The sequence below is a fragment of the Oratosquilla oratoria genome, chromosome 38 (genome assembly GCF_046742065.1).
Source record: "Oratosquilla oratoria isolate Oo_2021 chromosome 38, ASM4674206v1, whole genome shotgun sequence".
NCBI classification, from domain to species: Eukaryota; Metazoa; Arthropoda; class Malacostraca; order Stomatopoda; family Squillidae; genus Oratosquilla; species Oratosquilla oratoria.
The window spans coordinates 13,014,365-13,032,850 of NC_134814.1; the positions used below are offsets into that span (position 1 = coordinate 13,014,365).

Consider the following 18,486-nt stretch of genomic DNA (forward strand, 5'->3'; position numbering starts at 1 on the left):
TATCCCATCCCAACCCATCCCACTTCAACTCAACCCAACTGATTCTAAGTGACCTTACCCGTCTAATGTCCACCTCACCCTATTATATCCATTACCACCCAACTCTGTTACACCCCTGAGTATTTTTGTATTGGAACCAACGATAGGTATCTACTAGTTGTTACGTTCCAATATCTGAGAGAACCATTTCACATTTACACATCTTCAAAATCAATCAGTGAATCTTGAGGCAAAAGCGTGTACTCATTAGCCTATTTTACAGTCTGGTGGAAGAAATGGCAGGAGGAGTGAGGGGCAAGCTGTTGTTAACGTCGGTAGAGACTGAGGGGGCAGGACCTTACACATGCAAGGCCTCCAATACCTACGGCCAAGACACCTTCACCATCATGCTTGTCGTCCAAGGTGAGTAATGTTATCAAAAATTGTAGGGGATTCCATAACCAAAAACCCGTCAAAAAATTTGTGTTCTGTACATATTTTGTGGGAAAAGCTAAATAATGATTTGGTTGTGCAGCCGAGACTTACGCTGAGTCTCAGTTGTTCCCCTGCCCTTAAGTTGAATGAAATTACCTGATGTACCTTGGTATGAATCAGTTCTATATATAAAAGAGCTTCAGAAAAATTGAAGAAACTGCAGCTTTCCACCTGCAAGTTAAAAAGCAAAATAAAGCAACTGAACTCTAATTCAAAATATGTGAATTTCAACTTGAAACAGTAGTAGAACTTATATATTGTATTTGGTGAAGAGACCAACGCCGAAAAAATCACATAATTTGCGGAATGTCACAGCAAGGTATCCTATATTGGAAACGCAGAAGAGGTAACTACAAGAATAACTGTTAGATTAAGATACATACATACATATACCAAGGCTTTTTCCCCCTTACAAGGGAGGTTAGATTAAGAAATACTGCTAAACAGTATTTTTTCTATTTGTATTATTCAATCATTTTAAGCAGGGCTTTGCATATTTTGAATCGATGTTTAATTATTTTGACTACAAAGCAACTGTTTTAAGTTCACATTTAATTATTTTGATTTATAGTTCAGGAGTTTCAATTTCAGATTCATTTGTTCATATTCCATGTTGATTTAACTTGAATATAAGTTACCTTATTTATAGTGAACTTCTCCACGTACAGTTGTCACAATCCTAACCTTCAAACCCAAAATAAATGAAAACTTCCTCGACCCCTGTTTAAAAAAATAGTTAATAGAGAAGGTGATAAGGAAGGCACATTTTAGAGATTAAAAGTGGAAAGGGAAGATAGTAAACCAAAAGTATATTAGTACTTTTTTCGGTCAATGAAAATTAATGTGTTTAAGAATATTATGTCTTTTTAAGTTGTACAAGTGTCATGAAAGTCCCGGAGGTCTTATGTACGGTAGTAATCAAGGATCTATCAAGAATCTCCCTCTGCAGTGTAAAATAACCCAAATACTAAGATCAGAAGTGAAGGCTAAAGTAAATATTTGTAATAAAAAGGAAAACTCAGATTTTCAATTTGAACCATAACCTCAAACATGCGTGCAAGAATGTTTTCATCCAAAATGATCCGAAGAAAACCTCACGAGTGGATACTAATATTTTCTTCTTACAGATGTACCGGGACCTCCTCATGGACTTCGCGTGTCTGAGACCGGTTCCCGGTCTTTGGTGGTGTCCTGGTTGCCTCCAAGGTCTCATCACTCTCCAGTGGACAGCTACATTGTATCTTACAAAGTGGCACAGGGTGAGTGGTACTCACTGAGCTTTGTTGAACTTGAAAATATAGTTCATTGTATTGTTTCCTTCACCCACAAAAAGTGTGTTGTTGTTGTCGTTATTGTCCTCATCCTTTTCCTCTTCATCGGCCTCACACAGTATTGAATATCCATATTGTTCTTTTCTTTTCAGAATTTCAACACCGTAAGTGTTCGCGCTAAAAATCTGTTGCTTGGTCCAAAGAATAAATGTGTTAACTGGTGCAATAGCTCCTTGCAGTCTTTTACGCGAAGTCCCTTAATCTTTGGTCTTCCACGAACAGGTGTGTGGTCATCAGGCGAGGGCGAGGTTCTGGTCGAGGGCCACAGTACAAGTGCCAGGTTAGCACCGCTGGTGCCTGCTACGTTGTATCACGTTAGAGTCTCGGCTGCCAATTCCCTTGGCCAGTCTCAACCATCTGAACCTCTGCAGGTGAGTCTCGTACAAATTTCCATTCTCCTGTGACTTAACTTGGCTGAAGGGGTTTATATCTAAGTCTAGTTTGCGTATTTCGTTGTGGTTAACCTAAGAGTCATTGGGTTCAGCTAAAAGGGGAAGATCATGTGGGACAAGAACTTTCTCAGTCCTGTTGTAGGGTCCTCATGGCCCTGAATAAAGTTGTCTTGATTAAGTCAGAACCGTTGAACATGAATGAGTTAAAAGAGGGTGAATTTCAGCCAAGTTGATTTGGTTAGTTACCTTATTCCCTTCAGTAGATAGTGAAAAGACGGATGAATAGCCCTTGCTAAACCTACCATGTTAGCAGCAGCAGCAGCAGCAATACCACCACTATAACCCCATCTTGTTAGGATGAAGACATCAAGTACACCATAGTGAAATGTAACTTTCTCCTCTACCACGTACAAACCTTTGCGTTGTCAAATGTAGATCGAACTGCTCATGTCGAAAGACGCATAGCAATAATGATCCAACCAATTCTTAAGAGTTTGCTAGAACTGAACACCCTCCCAGTGTAGACGACTTGATCTTTGTAATACTACTGTTCCAGATTTTTATAAACATATTGTTTCTTCCTTGTAAATATTTGGCCCTTAATCGAACTTAAAATCATTACCCCGTAACCCTCAGCTAATGCTACCACACGTCTTGAAATTAATTAACATTTGAAAATAATGTATTCATATAAATATATCATATACTTGAACCTCCTGTAATTATAATTATCTTTGTAAATTCCGTCAATTTGTTTGGGTCTAAAAATCATATTTTCTTGGTATTTTCATGCAAAGACAAAAATTAAGATGATAGCCATTATCAGATGGAAAATATTAGTTGTCTCATACAAATTTCTTTAGTCAAAATAAGAGAACTCAGACTTGATCACAACCCTGTTAATCCATTGGAGTGTTCTTGAGTATCTTCATCCCAAACATGTTCATTTATGGAAGAGGATCAGACTATTCGAAACTTGAGAGATGTCTGCTAATTGCAGGTGCTTCTACCGAGTCCTCTGAAGTCTGGCTGTGGCGTCAGGCGCATGTCATCTGTTCTCTTTTTCTTGACAAACTTCTGTGTCTTCTTCATGTTCAGGGGGTGAGGATTCAGCCTTTCCACCCTCCCCTACTGCTGCTGCTGATGATAATGATAACAACAGAACTTGTGTTGTCTGTCCGACCGACTCTTTACATTGCTCTATAACCCTTTATCTACATGGCTGAGACCAGACCAAAAATAATTTTAATATTATTGGGTAATACTTGAGAGTGGATTTAACCCTATTTTCAAGACTGAAGACTCTTTGAACAGCAATTTAAAATCTGGTGAAAGCTGGAAATTTGAGTACAATGCCACTGCCTCTTGATGAAGGGTTAGAGGGATGAAACTTTTGCATGTGCTCCAGATATATATATTGTTTTAGACTTAAGTGTTCTGAATTGTTGTGTGAAGAGCATGTGGTTTTTATTATATATCTTGTAGCAACCATGTTCACTGGACGTACTTCATCAAATTAATACGGAAGACGAAAAAACATGTATATATCTAATTGTTTTATATGACATTCATTTTAACCAGTATCCAGCATGATATACTGCAATGAATTATTACTACGAACTCGAGTTTTATTTCTTTCTTTCCTTACTTTTACAATTACCGTATTTACCAATGGATAAGACGCACTTCCATATAAGATGCATTTTTATTTACATGAATATTTCAGCTATTTCATTCTGTTTCAATATATCTATTGAAAGTTGTTTTAGAGTAGTTTTGTGGGCATACACATGATTATATGCATCCAAGTACAGTGAATACTGGGGTAGACTATGTCATATACCTTAGATCTAAATGTCACGGAATGACTGCGCATGAGTGAACTTGGTAAACATTCTTTTAATATTTGTATTTATTTACTAAATTTTACGTATTAAGTGGTGTTGCTTAATACTAACAGTCGTTCAATAATGTAAGATACATATTTAGTGTAAGATATATATTTAGTATACATTATGTATGCTGAGAAAGGAGGTAGAGGGAGATGATCTGAACTTTCATTGGTTGATATATTGTAATGTACCGTAAGCCATTACTTACTCCATCAATAAATTTGCCGTGTGCACTAATAGTTTGTGAGAATTAGGCTTGCTTTTTGACAAGATGTTTCATGACTTCGGTGTCCCGTTTCCGATCCAAAAAACGGGTGCCTTAAACATCAATTAATTGTTTATACTTTTCTTTGAGAAAACGCGTCTTATCCACTGGCAAATTGGATTTGTCTTTTATTATGAATGTTGAGAGATGCTTTGTATGAAACATGAAATCAAAATTGTGTATTTACCTAGTTGTATTTTACGGGAAGGGGAGCTATGCTCGTAGAGTCTCGTCTTCATATCTCGTTTTATCTCGTGTGTGTGTGTGTGTGTGTGTGTGTGTGTGTGTGTGTGTGTGTGTGTGTGTGTGTGGCGCGAGTGTGCTTTTGTTTTATTTATTCAGTATTTTATCTACTTGTTTATTTGTTTACCTAGTTGTGGCTTATAGAGACTAAAGACAACGTACTGATTTGTGAGTGTGATTTTTGTTACTATTTTCTATTTTCTGGCTTGATGAATGAAAATATGACCAGCCTTTATAGATATATGAGCGGCGAAGAGTATTAATATCATTAGTGGAAAAAACAAAAAAACATAGGATTAAAACAAAGGTGAAAAGGTACAGTTCTCAAAATGGAATGGTAGACTCAATTGTAACCAGACATAAATGATAAATAATAAGAACAAAAAACAGAATGATAATAAAAGAGTTGGGAAAGAAGAAGTTTGAGGAAAATAGAAAATGGGAACGAGTGAAATAAACAAACGCGGAAGTCAATGTACTATCGGCAGCACAGTTGTTGGACAGTCGCTCGTGACGGGAATAGATGTAACTGGTTTAGTTTAGTTAAGGTTTATTCAACAATATGAAATACAATTTAGACATACATATATACAAAATTTTTACAAAATTAGTAGTTGAAAAGGGAGAGCGTGAAGCAAAGCTTATGGTTTTGTTTATAGGGTAGTGAAACAATGCAAATGGGTCGGAACAAACATCATTATAATGAACAGTTTACCATATTCGGAATTTCCACCATATCTGTGAAGTTGATGCGATGTGTGTGCGTAGATATGATATTGATATGACCAATAAATAATCACTGATTAGAACCAACAGCAGTCAAGTGGTAGTTAGTTATGAGTAGTGGGTGTTACCTGCTGCTTGACTAATGTAGATAGATGCACAGGTCTGTCACCGTAAACGGCTTAAGAGTCTGTCTGTGGCGTGAATGTGACCCATTTTTATAAGTGTTTTTAACCAATTTAATTGCACATAAAATAATCATCTGTTATATATTCTCTACATAAATATGAGTTTTCATCACATGATATGAACACCCTGTTAAAGTGTCAATAACATGTTAGTGACATCAATAGACGATTTTACATATTGCTGCGTCCTAATTCTATTACCCATCGGTGAGCGTGAAAACAACGGATAAAAATTAAGTTTGTATACAACAGTCTATTGAGTAATAAGATATAAAGTATTCAGTAGTAGATTCATCCACCTCCTTTATCAATTACCTCACAAGGGTGTTTGACATAGAGGACATATTCCTCATAAAGTGTGCTTTCCTCCGGAGAATTTACCACACGCGTTAAACGTGGACCATCAAAACAACCGCTGTCCTCTCCTCTTCGTCTTCCAACGTATTCACCACATTTTTCCTTATTTTTACAATAGGATTCACAACAGAGTTTTCACAATCCTTGCTGGGCCACTGTAGGAGTTGTAGGTTCTCCTGAATTGCAAACTACTCATGGAATACTCTTGTCATGTGAACAATAATCCTGCAGGGAATTGGTGGTTCTTTTCCCATAGGGATGCGAAGGAAAAAATTCTGAAGAAGGGCAATGTGATTTTGTGCCGTTAACTACCCTTCCGCTATCGTCACATCTTCGACTCTGAGGATGAAGATTCATCCAAACACGTTGCAAATCTCGTGGGAAATGTTCCAGGGAAATAGCCTTGTGAGGAATGTTTATCCTTTAAGTCTTGTTTCATACGTATCGACTTTTTGTCTTGCACCGTCCACGACACGACGATGTGATCTCAGTTAATTATGGGAGTATCTATGGACCCTTTCACACGTGGTCGTGAAATGTGCAAGTGTCCATAGACACCTATGATTATTTAAGAGACAACGTCGCGTCGTGGACGGCGAACGGCGAAAAATCAATACTTGTGAAACGAGTTTATGTCAGGCAGATTGCATGAGGTAATTGGTATTGTATTGCTTAATAGACATTGTTGGATGAAAGCTTCATTTTATCCATTATTTATTTACCGTGGTAAATTCGTAGATTTCACCCTCACTGATGGGGTACAAGGTCAGGACGCATCGACTTAGCAAAATGTAGAATCATAAATTGATGTGTCTAACATGTCATTGACATTTGAACAGGGTGTTCATATCGTACAGTGAAACTAATATTTATGTAGAGAATAAATAATCATCAGTATTATAATACTGATGATTATTTTATTTGCATGGGGGGGGCGGAGAAGGGGGGTCGCCGATTTAATGAAGCGGCCATGCTGTGGATGTGCTGTGTCTTGCGACACTGCTCTGACCCAGGGCAGTGGACAGGGTGCGGGGATGACCCGTCATCCAGGAGGTGCTAAGATAAGAGGGAGGGTGTAGGGGAGTGGAGTGTATTTAGGGATGGATTGGATGGGGATGATTTTATGCTTTTTTCTTTTTGGCTACCTCCCTTGTAAGGGGGGGAAAGCCTTGGTATATGTATGTATGTATTAATTATATGAATACAGACGCGAGCTCAGTGCTTTTGCCATCAAACATTATGATTACTGGCAACTCTCTTTCAGTGACATAGTGTGTTTCTGCCCTATCATTCCCTATGAGCGGCCGAGCGTAATAAACCTATGCGATGTTATTATGGATAATCGTTGAGTCATTCATACGAACCCCATTAATGACACTCATTTCTATAAGGACTGTTCCCTAACAACCGTACAATATATTTTAGCTCCCCGAGCAAATTGAAGTCGGTGGTCCTTAACGAGTTTTAACATTGTATTACCTCGACAAGTGAGAATAGAATATTACAAAGGAATTACAAAGGAAGACCATGTCGACAAGAGACCTTTTGGTCCATAACTAGGTAGGATGCGGAAAAATAAGGAAATAAACAAATAAATAAAAAAGTTGATAAATGAATAAAATAAGTGAATAGATTATGATAAATAATAAGCAAACAGAAAAATAACAATAAATCATCATAAATAATACATAACTGAATAAATAACAAAAATAAACAGATAGATAATAATAACTAAAAAAAATGGCAGACATTACTGCATATTGCTTAGGTGCTTATCTAAAGGAACCTCAAACTTCGAACTGTACTACATTGCATTGCCTCTGCAGGACGTTTATTCCATTCATTTACTACACGGTTGGCGAAGTTGTTTCTACCCACTTCCAAATTATATCTACCCTGGCAGTTTGAGACCATTATTTCTTGTCTGATTCGCATTCAGTGTGAAAATTTCGTCACTTTTGATGTTTTCAATTCCCTTTAGAATCTTAAAGACCTGTATCAAATCACCCCTGAATCTACGCTTTTTTAGGGAAAATAAATTCATATGTTTTAGTCGATTTTCATATGATTTGTTTCTGATATTTAGAATCAGTTTTGTGGCTCATAGATGTACTTTTTTCTAATCTGTCAATGTCTTTAATGAGATTTGGTGACGATATAGATACATCATATTCTAAATATGGACTTTTAAAATCAAAAGATCGCGCAATCAGTCCTAGAATCTTATTTGCCTTCTCTGAGGCGGAAATACACTGCTTAGATGATTTGAGATCATCACTGATAATTACGCCGAGATCCTTTTCACTATCCACTTTTGTTAACGACTTTCCAAATAACTTGTAATCGTACTTATTGTTATTTTTACCTATGTACATAACCTTACATTTACTTGTGTTAAATTTCATTAGCCACTTTTCAGACCGTTGCTGTAGTTTATCTAAATCTTCATAGATATCTAATTGGTTTAGGTGATCATTTGCCATTCCGCACAGTTTTGTATCATCAGCAAATTTGGAGACAATAGATTTCAGTCTATAAATACTATGAATAGAAGTGGCCCAATAACGGAACCCTGAGGAACTCCACTCGTAATATTTTTCCATCTAGAAGTCTTGCCATTTTGAACAACATATATAATTGTTCATACTTAATTGCACGAAGCTCGTTTTTTTTTTTTTTTGGGGGGGGGGGATCACGAGAAGATGAAATTGGTTTAAAACACTCATAAAAAAGTGACGTATTTACGTCTCATCCTTTCGTAGCAAAATACGGCTTCACATGGACAGATCTGCCTACAGTAGTCATTCGGCAGGTACCCGCCCTCGTATTCACACTACTAGCCACCAATCACCACTTGACTGCTGTTGATATTGGTCAATGATGATTTTTTCGTCATATCAATATCATTTCTACACACACATATTGTATCAACTTTATAGATATAGCAGATATCCGAAAATTATAAACTGGTCATTACAATGGCGTTTGCTCCGGACCATTCGCACTGTTTCACTATCATGTAAACAAACGCCCTGCTTCCACATCTAGTTCGTCACGAGCGACTGTCCAAACAGTGTACCATAAGTGCTAGCAATAGTATACCCGGTGCCATAAACTTGTTCCCATGTACCACGCATGTTTACATCCACAAAGTTAAGTGGAGTCAGGGCTTGATTCATATTGGCTGCCGCCTGCCGCATTAACAGCAGTTTGCCACCCATAGTACGAGTGTAGTTGGAAGCCGTGATTCCGCCTCTCCACAGAGCTACCAGTTTTGTAGACGTAAACATATGTGATATGTTGAAATTAATTTTTGGTGCGTGTACAAATGACTACACACTACACAGTGACGAGCATGCAAGATAACATACAGTCAATTAATAGAAGAGTTAAGTTACCCGTAGCCCTCGGAAGGCTTAAAGCAACTAATGATCAGGCTTTGGAAATTAACTCCTTTGCTAGAACCTGAGTATGAATGGTCCTTGATCAGCTGGGTGAGATTAACTGTGTTTTCGATGCATGTAGTGCATGACTGGAGCAGGGAAGAGAGATTGCAAAAGGTAGGAATAAGTGGAGGGAGTGTGTTAATAAATTGATTGGTGATACAGCCCTAAAGGATGATCCCCATATCTGGTCCATAGATGACTGGAAAAAGGAGGTGGGGCATTACCCTAAAGTAAAGTGGTGGTGGTAAACCAGCTTCAGCTGTTATGCTCTACTGTAAATAAATTGTGCCTCACTGCACTGTTTGACTCAATTAGTATGGCGGGGGAGGTGGACTATTCCATCCCCGAGATACTGAAATGGGAGGGATGGACCCGTGGGATTTCGGTGTAGGAGTATAATTTGACTCGATGAAAACCCCTTTATATGGGAGATCTATGGGCACATTCACATGCATATACAAAACACGTGTAAACATGACATCTAAGATAATACATCTCCACACTTACAATTGTTCTCACACAAAATCTTTGAAGAGACGACTTGGAGACGTGAAGGAAAAACATGAGATGTATGTGGTATAGGTGAGTAAAAGCAGCAACGACTGCAACAGCACTGTAGCAGAGAGGGCAAACGCAGAGTATGGGATCCAATATATTCAACGATATATTGGATCCCATACCCTGCGTTTGGCCGCTCTCCTACATGTGGTATAGGTACTCCAAGTAAGTAATGTATGATATTTCTTCCGCATTATATATCATATGCAATATCTCTTCCTCACCGTTAATACTTAACACCTCTTCCACGTTGATGACATTGCCACATTCAGTAAAAAGTGTAATCCATATTAGGATAATGCTATATGTCTTACCCATGTGATATGTTATAACTATATCCTCCACGTCATTTATAGGTCAACACTGACGGAGAAGCACCCTCAGGACCTCCACGAGACGTGGAGATTGTCGAGTCATCTCCAACAACCATTGAGGTTCGTTGGAAGGCTCCTGCCTCCGAGTCCATCCACGGTTCTCTGCAAGGTTACCACGTTGGCTACCGTAAACACAAGTAAGTCCTTCCAATAGTTATTTTTCATTGTTGTTATCAATATCATTAGATAACTGAATAGAATCAACAGTAACGGTGTAGTCAATCAAATAGTTCCGTATGTCGTCCCCGGATTCGAACCAAGGCTCGCAAGATTTCGAAGCCGACGCTTTTACTAATAGGCTATCGGTTGTTTAAAATCCTTTACCCTGGGAATGAATCTAGTCCCGAGGAATTAAATCGACTGCTAACTGTCGTCCGTACTTATATTTTACGAAGAATTAACAACACTCTTAGCTTCGTGATTAAGTTAGTACGTTTCCTTTGTGTACTTTTCGTCGTTGTCATACCTGAATAGAATTACAGGTGACGGTGTAATCAATTCAATAATTCCGACTGTTGCTCTCGGATAACCGATAGCCTAATAGGTAAAAGCGTCGGATTTGTAATCTTGCGAGTCTTGGCTCGAATCCGGGAACATCAGCCGGAAATTTTTGATTGACTACACCGTCACTGGTGATTCTATTCTGGTATGACAACGATGAAAAGTCCACAAAGGAAACGTACTAGCTTAACCACAAAGCTCCGAGTGTTGTTAATTCTTCGTAAAATATAAGTACGGACGGCAGTTAGCAGTCGACCTAATTCCTCAGGAGTAGATTCATTCCCGGGTTGAAGAATTTTAGACAACCACTAGCCTAGTGGTAAAAACGTCGGCTTCGTAATATTGCGAGCCTTGGTTCAAATACAGGGACGACAGTCGGAATTATTTGATTGATTATACCGTCACTGGTGATCCTATTCAGGTATGACAACGACGAAAAGTCCACAAAGGAAACGTACTAGCTTAACCACGAAGCTCTGTGTGTTGTTAATTCTTCGTAAAATATAAGTACGGACGGCAGTTAGCAGTCGACTTAATTCCTCGGGACTAGATTCATTCCCAGGTTGAAGGATTTTAGACAACCATTAGCCTAGTGGTAAAAGCGTCAGCTTCGTAATTTCGCGAGCCTTGGTTCGAATCCGGGGACGACAGTCGGAATTATATGATCATCAGATAAAGTGTAGACTGAGGTGATGACCTGTTCCATAAGATGAGTGGACTGGATATGAACTGATGGTTTTATTAAGAAAGTGATTAAGTGTAGTCTTTGCAAAGTTTAAGTGGGAAGGATTCTAAGGAACGCGTGTGGTGGGAAAATTAAAAAGGATAAGTATCTTGCCATCCCCCGCCTAACCACCTCGCTCTATGGATAATGGCTGATTTGGGTAAAAATAAGAATATTTTTCAATTCCCTGTTTATTCACACACTTTATATTGAAATTGTGATATACAACATACACACACTCATGCGAACAAAGATTTGAGAAATTACATCTATCAACACTGGAACTGAGAAGAGAAAGGTGATTTGTTGACCATTTACAGAATTATGAAAGGGATGGTAATTCTCGATAGAGATGACTTATTAAAGTGGGACAAAAGAGAAACAAGAGGACACGAGAAGAAGCTAAAGGACAGTTACAGAAGAGACCTGAAAAATAATAGCTTCCCACATAGAATGATTGATGTATGGAAAAAACTAAACGGAGAAACAGTGAGTGCCGAAACTATACACGATTTCAAGAATAAACTGGATGCGGAGAGATACGAAAACGGGTCACTACAAGCATAGCTCTCGTCCCGTAAAATACAACTAGGTAAATAAATACACACACACACACACACACACACACACACACGCACACACACACACACGCACACACACACACACACACACACACACACACACACACACACACACACACACACACACACACACGACTCGGTGGCGCGGTTGGTAGAGTCCCCGACTGTCACACGAATCCTGCCCAGGGCTGAGATAATTTCAGTATCGCTGCGCTTCGGGTCGTTACTCCAACTCTCGTTGGCCGGGAGTTGGGTGTATGTGTGTGCGTGTAAGGTCACAGCATTACCCATAGATCGGTTATACGAGCTCTGAGCTCTCTTCCGGGAGGGAAATAGCTGTCAATCATGAGTCCAACACGTGATCCAAAGATCATGGTGAATCACACATGCACACACACACACACACACACACTCGTGGCGCTGTGGTTAGAATTCTTGCCTGCTACTACAGCTGTCCTGGTTCGACTCCCGCCTAGGGCTAAAATAATTTCAGTATCGCTTCGTTGCGGGGTGTTACTCCAACTCTCGTGGGCGGGGGGGTTGGGGTGTGTGTGCGTGTAATGTCACAGTATTACCCATAGATTGGTCATACGAGCTCTGAGCTCTCATCCGGGAGGTTAATAACTGTCGATCACGAGTCCAACACGTGATCTAAGACCATGGTGAATCACACACACACATCTCGTGGCGCTGTGGTTAGAGTTCTCGCCTGCTACTACGGCAGTCCGAGTTCGACTCCCCCCCCCCTCCCTGGCTGAAATAATTTCAGTATCGCTTCGCTCCGGAGTGTTACTCCATCTCTCGTGGGCGGGGAGTTGGGTGTGTGTATGCGTGTAAGGTCACAGTATTACCCATAGATCGGTCATACGAGCTCTGAGCTCTCATCCAACACGTGATCCAAGACCATGGTGAATCACACACATATACACACACACACATTTTGTTATTCTCTTGGTCTTTTCTCCAACCCTGTACCTCTTTTGCTATGGACTCTTTATTATCTTTATTATTATTCTTTAATTCCTCATTCTCATCTTTTACTTCTTTTAACTGTCTTTTTAATTCTTCTATTTATTTAGTTTTGGTTCTCCTTTTTTAGTTCTTCCAATTTATCAACTCTTTGAGTAATCCGTGTCCGTTCATTTTCTCTAGTTTCTCCTCTAGACTTGCTAATCGGGGGAGGTTGGCATCCCCTCCCTCATTAAATCCATGGATATTATTATCTCCACTTTCTATTGTGTTGTTCTTATCTATATTTCTAGTTTTACTGCCTTTACTGATATTTTCGACTTCGCCTGCGCCGTCTGCAGCCTTTTTGTTGACATTCCTTCTCACGTCCGGGGAGCCCGTTCGTCTCCTTCCACATTTCTTTCCATTTTCCTCAGTAATTCCTCCCTTTCTTCTTTTTCTTCACCTTCCCACTCCACCATGAGCTTTCCCCTTCCCTACTAATACAACAAAGGTACTCCCTCACCATTGAGATTGACAAAATTTGAAGTTTTCCTGGAGTTCCAAACTTCGCTGTCACTTCGGCCGTCGTGTGTGTATATGTGTATTATGGGAGCTCAATGGCAGACACTCCATGTTTGGTCTACGAGAGTGATTTTGCCACTCAGGCTCCATTGAATTCAATGGGAATTGTATAACACTGAAATATAAAACTAGCAAAAGCACCAGGAAATGAAGGAAATGTGGTAGCTGCCATTACTTGTTATTAGCTTTATCATTAATATTGCACTGGTATTGTTTTCATAGCATTCCCCTAATCATAAACCTTATGTTTGTCTTCATCCTCATCATTATGTTCCCCTGAACTCATTCATCTTAACCAAACGACCTAATTTCTTCCTACTGCATTCACACTCACACCAAGCTTTCTTTGTATATACCCAGACATGCAAGAACATGTCTGGTTTAATTCGGGTCATGCTTATGTGGCAGAAGGGAGTACACCTTCACCCCTGGGATCTCCCTCAAAGATGAGGCTTGTTCATAGTACAGGCCACAATTAACTAATTCTTCCTCCTCTTGTTTCTTATTCATAGCGTTGGCACTGAGGGTTCCTTCAACTTCACCACTGTCGGCATGAGTTTGGCAGGGACCAATTCCGTTGGAGTTGTTGGAGTGGGAGGAGGTAGCGGCGGCGTAAGTGGAAGCCACAGTAGTGGAGGCGGTGGAAGCGGGGCACCAGTAGTCGGAACCAGCGGCAGCAGCAGTCTGACAGGTGGTCGTGTACAGCTGGCTGGGTTGCACGCGTGGACACAGTACGCCATCGTGGTGCAAGCCTTCAACAGCCATGGGAGTGGCCCCCTCTCACCGGCACTCCTCGTCCGTACTGCTGAAGACAGTGAGTATTCATTTAGCTGTCCAGTTGTATTCGTCTAATTATATTTTGTAAACGTTGAACCAGGATCATGTTGTCCTGCAGCACCCTCCCCATCTACTTCCATCCAACAGAATTCCAAGATTGTTGACATTTTGACAAGCATAGTACCAAAACAAGTAGACATTCCATGACCACGCCACCTCACTATCTAAACCATTCCAAAACCACAGCATAATGTTCCTCATTATGCTGTGGTCTTCTTTAGTTTGTCATCATGTTCTATAGCTTCAAGCTCCATGGAGGACATGACTGTTAAGGGCTTTCTACCTCCATAGTCACCTGGTGATGTTGAAAATGGTGGCAGCAGTGATATGATTGTGTTGATAAGGTTAATGAATTCAATTTTACCACTTGTCAGTCTTGTTTCATGGCAATCGTTGCCTAGCACTGCAGTCCTGAAATATATTTTTTAATACAGTCCATCAGCAGCCAGTAATTATTCTTGGACCCTCCCATAGATCACACTGGAAAGAAATGTACTATTGCCACTGTTATAGTAATGTAGGTCTATTTCTGTGTTGCATGCCAGTAAGCAAAGAGGGAAATATTTGCCGGCTACTGACTAGCCTCAAGAGAAAAGGTATAGGAAAATTGTCATATTTGATGAAGATACTAGGCCCAGAGACCTAGTGCCAAACCCTTGGGGGGTGCACCTAGATAGAGATGAGGGAGTTGATTGGTTCTGACGATGGGTGGTTAGATAGTCCTCATCGACATTATCTCTTAGATCCATCACTTGCAGATATCTTTCACTGGACTACTTAAGCTGTTCACACAAAAAAAAATGAATTATTTGATAAGTTATGAGAAGCACTTAAACTTGCCCATGGAATGTATACTCAGCAAAACAACAGAATACCATTCACGTCAACCAGCTCTTGATATTTTGCAATTTCCTGAATTGGCCTAACAAAGGTGGCTAAAATGGGACCATAATTGAAATATATAGTAGTAGTTTTTAAATGAATATGCAGCTCATCATTTACTGTGCATCATGTAGATGTAGCGCCCTTTGACATTTCGCAAAGATGTGTTATGTAAAATATAGTTTAGTTTCAAGCTAATCATAGTAAGATAAAACAATATGAAACCTAACGGAATATATTAGATTAATTATTGCTGGCTAATTTGTATGTATTGTTCCACCTGTTGTGTGGTAGAGGATATCAGATCCTAGTATGAGCATTTTGTGATAGGCTTGAAAGCTCATCAAAGCCGTACTACCATGTGATCGAATGAAAAAAGGTCTGTTCGCCAAGCAGTAGAGATTTTATACATACCCTGGAAATTTTGAATCACTTTATTAATGGAGACATTTATTATGACTTTCAAACATATGTCTTAGATGTAGCCTCGGTGTATATTTAGTTTCCAAAATGTTTAATTTATGAGTCTGGCCATGAAGAACTAATTAGAAAATAGTTCCTCACCATAAAACGTGGAATGTAATATTACATCTCTTCACAGAACCGTCTTCGCCTCCGCAAGCTGTGAAGTGTTCGGGTGGAAATGTGGGCTCTCTCCAGATCCAGTGGGGTCCTCCACCACCAGATGCCATGAACGGTCCCCTCCAAGGTTATCGCCTCACACTCCTCCGTTTCCAGGACGATACAGGTGAGCAGACCAATTTCAAGATTTTCCCAAGAATTGAGAAACAGATATTCTAGGTGCTAGTTATCTGACTTTTCACCATTATTAACACATACTTAAAGACAAGAGTAACTCTTTTAACCATTCATTTTTGCTTGCCACTGCGATGAACATATGTTGGTAATTAAAGCAGAAGGTACCATCCAAACTGGTTTGTTGTTTAATTGGTGTACTAAAAGAAACTTCCATGTAATATTCTTTGTGTATGTATGAGATCATGAAAAGTGTACCTTTAAATTGCTAAGTGTTGATTTTACATTACAAATTACAAATTTTGATGGATGATACCAAGACCAGGATAGGAGGAACAGATAACCTCCATGATTACGAGGACTTAAAGGGTAACCATCAAGCTTAGGTACAACTTTGCATTTTCTCTTTTATAATGTCTATTTTCACGAGAACCATGCTTGAAACAAACGTTTCATCTCAAAAGTACTATTTGAGGGACTTTTTTACGAAGAATTTTGTCGTCTGCTAATCTGCATTCTAAACCACTACATACAACGCCATCTTTTGGGATTAGTTCCAGTGACGTCATGAGTTGTGTACTAACCCGAGCGTCCTATAGCAAAACAGACAATTTTCAGTAATATTGAAAGTTTTTCATTGTCTTCTGAGAAAAGTCTCGACTCCCTAAATATTTATGACAACACCCAAGATGTGTGGGTAGACGGTATACTTACGGGGTATCAATTTGAACTGAGATATCTCTCTGAAGAAGTTTTCATTGGTGCATCATTGGCAATTACCTGTGTGTATAACGCTGTCTTTGGGCACTCAAAGAAGTAAGGATAGTATATGTAATACATTAAAAAAGTTTGCAGTGTGCTCCTACATAATCCTGCAGCACGTTCACATTACGTCTCTTAGATGTCACAAGCTTTATAAACAATGTCTACACCATAATACAGGCATTTTTTTTTTTTTTATCTCGGCCCAATTGTGACAGTAAAAAGATTAATTACGGTGATTTGTTATTACTAGATAAAACTAATTATTCTTTACACGACATGTTAGATACAATATTTTAAATTGTTTACACACTGTATAAAAAGAAAACTTTACTACAAGTACAACTAAAAACATACTAATTCGTTCCAGGAAATGACAAGTGTTCTTTGTATTTATTCCTATGGTGCATGCCCATATCCAGCTACTACACTGTGACAGTAGTGAACATACCATAAAATTAGAATTTAGCATACTTCTAAGAAAAGAAAATAGCCATTTCATATATTGTTTAGCCAGTATTGTTTCTCTGAAATCAGGAAAGAAAATTATTTCTGCAGCTTAGAAAATTAGAGAGTGAAACTATGTCTGCCTCACAAGATCGTGGCTATACGTAACTTGAATTACGTAATTATGAGTGATGCCGGTAACCTGTCCTCTTCATCAACCTATATTCTCTCTTGCTTTGTTCTATTTTCCTTTTCTATGTTTATTCTATGTAATTTCTTTAATGTTCACTTATTATTTTCACCTGATTTGATTTTTCTGAACTTCTCTATCAGATAACCCGAATCTAAATTACCAGACAATATCTCATATATATATATATATATATATATATACATATATATATTATATATATATATATATATATATATATGTTTACACACACATGCATATATATATAATATATATATACTGTATATATATATATATATATACATATAACTTTTTTAGAAGCTTTGCCATGGGCTTCGAACCCTGACCCGTGCATCCATGATCACGAGTTCAAGACGCTAGCAACCGAGCTACAAGTGATGGTTCAAAAGCACTGTATAAGTCCCCGACCATCCTTCACGTAACATCAGAAGATCTAGTCTCATTTTCATACAATCCCCGTATTAGGCGAGCCCGCCGACAAGTCATGTATGTTAAAGACAGATTGAAAATTTTAACAAGCTCTGCCATGGGCTTCGAACCCTGACCCGTGCGTCCATAATCACGAGGTTAAGACGCTAGCAATCGAGCTACGTGTGATGGTTCAAAAGGACTATACAAGTCCCCGACCACACTTCACGTAACATCAGAAGATCTAGTCTCATTTTCATACAATTCCCGTATTAGGCGAGCCCTCCGACAAATTGTGTATGTTAAAGACAGATTGAACATTTTAACAAGCTCTGCCATGGGCTTCGAACCCTGACCCGTGCGTCCATAATCATGAGGTCAAGACGTTAGCAACCAAGCTACGTGTGATGGTTCAAGAGGATCCCATGGCAGAGCTTCTAAAAATGTTCAATCTGTCTTTAACACACACACACACACACACACACACACATATATATATATATATATATATATATATATATAAGTTGTATAGTTAATTGGTCTATATATATATATATATATATATATATATATATATATATATATATATATATATATATAT

At 38.9% G+C, this 18,486-nt stretch overlaps 2 protein-coding genes and 1 long non-coding RNA gene across 9 annotated transcripts in view; 2 read left to right on the forward strand and 1 right to left on the reverse strand.

The window, feature by feature from the left end:
- LOC143019972 (uncharacterized) overlaps positions 1 to 18,486 on the reverse strand; it is a 400,229-nt gene that overhangs the window by 77,663 nt on the left and 304,080 nt on the right. The window lies entirely within an intron of this gene.
- LOC143019740 (serine protease ndl-like) overlaps positions 1 to 18,486 on the forward strand; it is a 232,041-nt gene that overhangs the window by 73,658 nt on the left and 139,897 nt on the right. The window lies entirely within an intron of this gene.
- The window catches only part of LOC143019968 (cell adhesion molecule Dscam2-like), a 115,034-nt gene that overhangs the window by 18,839 nt on the left and 77,709 nt on the right, over positions 1 to 18,486 (forward strand). For 5 of the 6 annotated variants that reach the window (XM_076176025.1, XM_076176022.1, XM_076176024.1 and 2 more), the window contains exons 9-15: positions 263 to 402; positions 1,602 to 1,733; positions 1,898 to 1,909; positions 2,028 to 2,176; positions 10,226 to 10,380; positions 14,095 to 14,396; positions 15,903 to 16,049. In XM_076176025.1, the coding sequence (XP_076032140.1) occupies positions 263 to 402; positions 1,602 to 1,733; positions 1,898 to 1,909; positions 2,028 to 2,176; positions 10,226 to 10,380; positions 14,095 to 14,396; positions 15,903 to 16,049 (1,037 nt within the window). The remainder of the gene's footprint in view (positions 1 to 262; positions 403 to 1,601; positions 1,734 to 1,897; positions 1,910 to 2,027; positions 2,177 to 10,225; positions 10,381 to 14,094; positions 14,397 to 15,902; positions 16,050 to 18,486) is intronic. The other variant, XM_076176023.1, reaches the window with a different exon arrangement.